The sequence below is a fragment of the Perna viridis genome, chromosome 4, assembly GCF_037379345.1.
Source record: "Perna viridis isolate PV_CMFRI_1.1 ecotype Kerala chromosome 4, ASM3737934v1, whole genome shotgun sequence".
Classification (NCBI taxonomy): Eukaryota; Metazoa; Mollusca; class Bivalvia; order Mytilida; family Mytilidae; genus Perna; species Perna viridis.
The window spans coordinates 49,879,768-49,887,846 of NC_142448.1; the positions used below are offsets into that span (position 1 = coordinate 49,879,768).

Sequence of the window (8,079 nt, forward strand, 5' to 3'; positions counted from 1 at the left end):
ATCATTTTTAACCTTCAGCAAAAACATACAAATGTTAAGGCATATCAGGAGACGTTATCACAAGTCAGTGGTTTATCGCACGTAACTAAAAGTGAAATATCATAACTGAGTCGACAACACTCCAATTCAATTATTATTTGTGATCAAGCTTTTTTGATGGAGTTGTGGCAAAGTGAAATCCGACACACAGATTAACTAACAAAGTTTATTCACTATGCTACAAGAGTATATTTTTATACATTCATTTAATACTTTTCACATCAATATCCTTCTTATGACTGAGGCTAAAGTCTAAAGTTTGCAAATAAACTTTCTGTAAAGGAATTTTTTACTTGTAAACCAAATGCACAGTGGAACACTGACAGCTACCTTGTAAAGGCTCTAAGTTACTAATTCTAAATTTTGACATCTTTATTTCCATTACATACCTTACAGGTGGAGGTAGAAAAACTGAAAAGACAAAGATGTACAATCATAAGAAATCGTACTAACTAATCATTATTATACAATAAATTGTACCTGGAAATAGCCCAAATAATACGAAGAATAAACTTAAGTATGAGCAGTAAAGTATACAATCAAAGAGATTGTACTTAGTGTTTGACATCAGAATACATTTGTAGGAAAATGTACCTAACAATGTACTTAGCCTATAATTTTCTCACCGTGTTCATGGATACACTAAAAGTGCCTAAATGCGATAAAATATCAACAATAGTAACATAAAATATGAAAAAATAAGTTTGGCAAAAAATGATCTATTTTGAACGAAAATGGAGTGAAATAGTCATAAATAAAAATGTAGTGAAAATACTAATGACTTCAAGGTTGTCTTACATCTATAACACCAAAAATGAAAAGAATATAAAACTGCTTACCAACTAAAAATATCAAAAATCAAAGTGGTGATATCATTTACTTTGGCCTGACATGAGGTTCTCTTGATTGGTACATGTGTAACAATGTAAAAATGTGTAATAATGACATATCTCACTTATACAAACTTGTGTATGTTAATATCTATGCTTTATTTCAGCATAAGTTTGTGTTAAAACACCACACAAAGAAAATAAATGTATCATTTCAACATCCTATCATCTCATGTAAATACCATATCTTAAAAAAACACACATTTACTGGTCAAAGTGACATAGAGAGCAACTAATAAAGCCAATATACATATAATGTACCATAACCAGATGGGGAAAATAAACTTACTTTGTGGGCACCATCAATTTTCACCTCTATGTTACCTGACCTAATTATGCATGTTATTAAGCAAAAACAAGGGGGATTCTGAGGACAGGGGAGAAAAACGTTCTATGTGACAGCACATTCCCCCTCTGATTTTGGAATCATATAAACCAAAATCACTACCTAATCAAACATTGACATGAAAATGAATTGAAATGTCAAAAATAAAACATTATAAATGCAAAAATAGTTCAATATAACATAAATGTATCTCAATTCTGTTAACAAGAACAGTCAACTCATCAAGTGTACCAGTTTGGTGATCGGTCTAGTGTAATAATCTGGCTCTCAATCTTTGATTACGCGTACTGACAATTTTCGAACTAGTTCATCTGAGCTAGGACAAACGTTGTCAATTAGTCCTACAGGCCACAGATTTCTAGTCATTGATTCATCAATCAAAAGAACAATGTTATTCTCCTTCAAATGTGGTCTTACAATTGTTCATTTTTGCTTTGATTGAAGATTATGGAGATACTTAGAACTCCAATGCTTCCAAATTTGATTCGCTAATATTTGAACATGCTTCCACTTGGATTTATACATATCAGCTACAGAAAGTCCTTGTAAAGATTCTAGCTCACTTTTGTTTCCAAATTTCAGTCAAAAGTGTATTCGGTGAAAGAACATCGGGCAAAGAGGGGTCATAAGAGACAGCTGATATTGGTCGGCTTTTTATTATAAAGCATAGCACTTTATGGGTCAATTGCTTACTATTTGTTGCGAGCATGGGATCTAAAATCTTTCTAGCAATTCCTATCAGCCTTTCTACTGCTCCATTCAAATTTCCACACTATCGTATTGCTTAGAAGTGATTAGATTTTGGCGGATCTTTTACATGTATGGCATGTATACCCAATTCATTTACACTGCCCACAAAATTAGTACCTCGGTCTGATCTAAACTCTCAGACTCTAATAGAGACAAATCTTCTCAAATCTTCTGTTAAAAACTGTATCTATATCTTTTGTAAAATTTACCGTATTATGCTGTTTGGATACACCCAATACACTGTGATGCAAACATTCATAATTTCGGTTCCATGACATCTATTAATTAAAGAAAGAGTTACCGATGGAACCAAGATTCTAGTTAAAATCAAAATAATGTAATCCAGAGACAAAGACCAGACATAGAAGGCAGACACACACAACAAAGACCATAAACTAACCAAAATAATACATACAGAGTAAGAAAAAGTAAACGAGCAACTCGGACTTTACTAAAACATGGAGTAATGGACAATGTACTACTTTTTCCAGTAAATCCACACCCGCCGAGTTGCTCATAAAAAGTCAAGTCCAGGGTAGACGAAAAAGGAAAGGAAAACCATGACACGTTAAACAAATCAGTCTTGTTAGCAATATAATCCTGCTCCAGAAGCCTAATAGTAAGACGTTTAGCGCGGTATAAAAAGTATGCATAGTTACAGCAAGCTCTGGCATAACGTATGAATTGTGATATGAAACTACATACGCAAGTGCTGAAAGGATGTGGCCAAGTAGACAATACGAAAAGTAATCGCGTTTGTCGTATAGTTTGGTCAATAATTTTCCTCAACCATTGATCTCTAAGTGTAGGTCAATATATGAGGCTGAATTCAAATTGTTGGTAGTATATTTTATCTCAAGGTCTTTTGAATAGATGCGATGTATAAAATCCTCGAAACTTAGATTGTTAACCGATAACACGTCATTCATATAGCGGAAACTGAGATTTAAGGATCTAGCTAAACATATGAGATTCTCAGTGGAATTCGCTTATTTAAAATTTGGAAGCTGGCTCACTTTAAATTTGTAAAAAAAATACACCAAAACTGTAGAATACTGTATAAATATCGACTGGATATGGAGAGAATATTATATTTTCCCGAATATACTGTAAGTAATTGTCTTTATTTACTACAAGAGACAATGGACGGACACATTCATGCCAAAGACTGAAAGAGACAACATGCAACATCTCAGGAAATATGATCTTCATACCTATTCTAGTTGTCACATACAAACTTTGTCATACTATTATACCTTTAGTAGTCAACAGACACGCAAATCGACCTGTCGACTGGGCATAGTCCATGATACTTCTGTCGTCTGACTGAAATATGAAAATTCTGGACTTGACCTTTAATAACAATGAACGTCAAGAATTCCGAATTATTTAGTTTAACACCTATCCAATCTAATTATTTACGATTCAACATTTGTTTAGTAGAACTTCGAAGTTTCAAACCAATTGTTTTCCTGTGATTGGGCCTTGTGTTGGAAAATGATTTGATTACAATGTATTGATTACATTCACTCTTTTGATTACCGCTATAACTTTGATTCCCTTGATTACTCATTCGATCGTAATTTGGGGTAACATACAATCACGTGTCTTTGGAAAACGAACGCGCAAATCAAACAGGCGATCGAAGTATCAACATTTAATCAATCAAACTATGAATGAATATGACAATATTATTAAAGTATTCCCCAAGGTATTATCAAAATCTGAATACACGACTTTAAAACCTTGAAAATATATAAACAAACCCTAAATGACACATTTACATTTTATTATTTAAGACATTACCGAGCATTATCGACTCATCGGTCCATTGATATGCAAATACATGCCCCTTTACGGTATGTCGTAACACATTCGCACATGGCACAGACTTTAACCAGTTTAAACTGTGACCTAAACAGCTAATTGCACCAAGATAAACATGTTGCAACTTTTGATTGTAATTTAGAATACAGATGCTGTTTTTTTTCATTAATTACCAGTCATAATTGTGACTTTTTTGCCATATTGATTTCAAACCTGGGTGCCCACGCTTGACATGTTTACAATTTCGCACGCCTGATCTAAGGGCTTCAAGCAATTGACACGAAACTGAACCAACTAATAAAACTCACTTGGTTGTTTATATGTAGGAAAAACCGGTGTGCTAGTGCTTTCGTCATTGTTGTACAGTTATGATACAATAAATTCTATCAGTCAAATGTTAGACTGCCGCAAAAATGTCAGGTAATACCGTACATAATTACATAAAGAAGTTCTGTCCCTGTTTGTGGTGTATGCGAAAGTTAACAGACATTCATCCAAGCAGATGTTTGGTGTTCAGAGTGCGATGAAGGTCTCTGTAAAAAGTGCAGTAAACATCACGAAGCAGCAAAGATTTCTAGATCTCACACTACGACTCCGATTACGGAATACCTTGTACTTCCTGAGTTTGTTAAAAGTATAAAACAATTTGTGAAGAGCACAACGAAAAACTTTCTCTGTACTCTAATGATCATTCGACTCCATGTTGCAGATCTTGTATATCTGATATTCATCGGAGCTGTAGAAGAATTGATAAAATAGAGAAGATAACCGATAATGCTAAATTATTAACTAATTTCACTGAGATTGAAGATTCTTTGTCTGATATTGCTGAAACTTATTAACTTGCTAATAACAGACCGACAAAATAACTTGAAGTCAATCAGAAAGGAAAGAGAAACTATAGAGGGAGAAATCAACGAAATGAGACAAGGCTTAAATGAGCATCTTGATATTATACACAGACTGAAACCCTAAAATCTCTCAATACAGACTGAAACCCTAAAATCCCTCAATACAGACTGAAACCCTCAAATCTTGATATAATACAGACTGAAACCCTAAAATCTTGATATAATACAGGCTGAAACCCTAAAATCCCTCAATTCTGCTGAAGAAGAGAATGTTCTAAAATTCAAGACATAAAAGAATCTTTATCTAACAGACAAATAGAATTATCCAAATGTCAGAAAGATATAGCAAGTATAAAAGACCATGCATCGGATATCCAGACATTCCTTGCTGTAAGTCATCTAGAAAAAATAGTTCAAGATTCAAAGCAGTACTTCAAACAACTCTTTACTAATGTTAGCGTTGAAACAAATTCCCTAGCATTCAAGGCAAATGAAGTTTTGTCGAATATGTTCACCAATAAAGCGTTCGGAAATTTCAAAATAGTTCGGAAACGTTGTACCATTAGGGTAGTTGACAGAAAGAAAAAAGATGCAAAGTAAATAACCAACAGACCTGTAAGATCTATAGACGGGATAAGCCTGAAACTCAATAAAACGATTGACACTAAAGGGAATGACGTGTGTGGTTGTGTATTGTTGCATGACGGTCGAAGAGCATTTTCAGATTATGGCGATAACACCATTTCTGTTTTTGATGGAAATGGAAACTGTCAATTCAAAACCAAAGTCAGCAGTGCATTAGATGTCACCTTCTCAGAAGATACAGGCACAATATTTGTATCAAGAGGAGGTGAAGGTCAGCAAACATTCATTCACCTAAATATGAACATTAAAAAAAACTACGGATATTAGTTATAAAACCTCAACTTATGGTGTCGTCGTCCGTGGTAATACTCTGATTTATTATGCTAAAGGTATAGGAGTATGTAAAATGAACATTACTGACAGATCAGTTAAGGTTATTGTAAAAGAAAAACTCCCGGAATACTGCTACGTTACAGAATCAAAAGACAAAGTTTATTTTACAAACAACGAAGAAGGTGCTGTGACATGCTATGGAATGTGTGGTCAACGTGTATGGCATTTCAAAGACGATTCACTGGCATACCCAATGGGAATCGATGACTTAAGTAATGTTTATGTTGTCGGTAATAGTACTCAAAACCTTTTAGTTATCTCCCCTGATGGTCAGAGACACACAGAGATTCTATTCGATAAGGATGGTTTGTGTTTACCAACAGCAGTACATTAACAATTGTCAACAAACAAATTACTGGTGAGCAACGAAAAAAGTAAAGCTTTTCTGTTTGACGTTGCTTGTAGTTAAGTACTATTTCAAATAAAATTGAAAATCTAAGCTCCCAGTTTTTAGTTGAGTCCGAGTTGCTTATTTAGTTTTGTTGCTTGGTACGTATTGTTATGGTTGTTTTATGTTCGTTGTTATGTGTGTATGTTTTCCATGTCTAGTCGTTGTCCCTGGATTACATTGTTTTCAATTTTACAATTTCCGCTAGAATCTTGATTCCCTTGATTACACTGTCAAGACATTTGAAATGTCTGATATTTTATACTTAAGGGTACTATACGAGTAATAAAAAGTCATAAAAATTCAAGTCCAAGGAAGGCTACCTTAAAACTTCAGTAATGATGACTTCAGTCTTGTAGCGACATAACCCTGTTCCACAAGTCTAAATGCAAGACGTTCAATACCGAAAAGTTTGCGCAATTACGGCAAACTCTGGCATAAAGTTTGAGTTGTGATATGAATACTCAATACGCAGGTGCTGAAGGGATGCTACCACATATCAAAGGGAAGTTAGCAATACGGAATGAAAAGTCATCGCGTTTGTCGTATAGTTTGGTCAATAGTTTTCTCTGACAATCGAGAACTGGGGATAACTTCAGGGATTTGCTAATGTTCTTGCAAAATGTTTGTTGAAAACCTTGAAAATGAAGCAATGGTTATTGCAGACATTGGCTTAATTTGATTTGTTCAGTTTATTGTTATAATACCTTATTAAGCTCGACTAAGCTATTTTTTACAAAGAGAGGAGTAAAGCACTATGTGTTAAAGTAGATGTTTCTTAGATTTTTTCCGAAGAAAGCGCTGTAAGTTAAATCCATTTAATAATTTAAATAGTGGTATATTATATCGTTGTATGGTTTTACTTTAATCCCTTCTATAGAAATATTTAAAGAAAATAAATTAAAATTAAGAAATCATCATGTGACACCTAACCATTAGGTTGTTTGATGAATATATTTAGAACTGTACTTAAATATTGTACATATTCTGTATGGTACATGTGTAGTGTTTCCGTTTTTTTTTCTCTTGTGTGTGGTTATGTTCATAATAAGATATGTAAAAAGTATTCAATTATTCCTGATAAGGATTTGGCTCATTCTTTCAAATTCTAATTTGCATATGATTCGAATTGTATATTTATGATATATGTAAATCTAAAGAAAAGGAATTGTTGCATTTAAATAACTTGCTTTTGATTTAAAAAAAAGAATGAATGGATTTTTTTGTTTGTTATAATTTATTGGTTTTGCTATCTTCTATATTGTGCATCGATACGTGAACGTTTATGAAAATAAAGTTGCCCCCTGTTTTATTTGTTTGTTTGTTGTTTTTTTTTTATCACATTTGATTTTCTTATGGGAGATGATAATCGATTAGATAAAATATGTATTACACATCTATGAAAGTCTGAATGATATAAGAATATGGAATTCAAACAGAAAAAAACTAAAAAAGATCTTTATAAATGCAACAAATATATGTATATCAAAATGAAACAAATTTTTATCATGGGTGGACGGCAAATTTAGTACAGTCTTTATAAAGTTAAGACAGGACATGATTCATAAATGTGAAAAAAACCCACCGATTTCACTTTTATTTCTTATTTAGAATCAGTTACAGACCACGTAACCAGTCATAGATTTTCATTTGGGTGTTGTTTTTTTGAGATAAAATTCATTTAGATTGTACATGTAATAAGCATTTTGCGAGACTTATCGTTCTTGATTTTTTTCGATTTGTTTGATTTTAGTGGGAGATAAATGTATGATATTCTCAAAATTACAGTTCTGAGTATGGAAAAGACAACTGTTACGTAAAAATATAGAATATAATGATTTGAAAAGCATTGTTTGTTCGGTGCGATGTTCGTCACAATGAATCACTTTAACATGGACAGTGTTTGAATTTTATATGGACTGGTACTTAAAAACTAATTCGTGATGCATGTTCATGGAATGTCAGAGAATATACATGGGACTATTAATTTCTATATTCTGTCTTATACAT

General features: G+C 33.0%; 1 protein-coding gene across 1 annotated transcript; it reads left to right on the forward strand.

Moving 5' to 3' along the window:
• Positions 1–4,317: 4,317 nt before the first annotated feature.
• On the forward strand, positions 4,318–6,015 carry LOC148620404 (uncharacterized). Its single transcript, XM_088577099.1, has 4 exons — positions 4,318–4,796; positions 4,967–5,131; positions 5,315–5,559; positions 5,717–6,015. Exons 1-4 carry the CDS (start codon positions 4,774–4,776, stop codon positions 6,013–6,015), a joined length of 732 nt encoding a protein of 243 aa, XP_088433225.1. The 5' UTR covers positions 4,318–4,773.
• Positions 6,016–8,079: the final 2,064 nt, after the last annotated feature.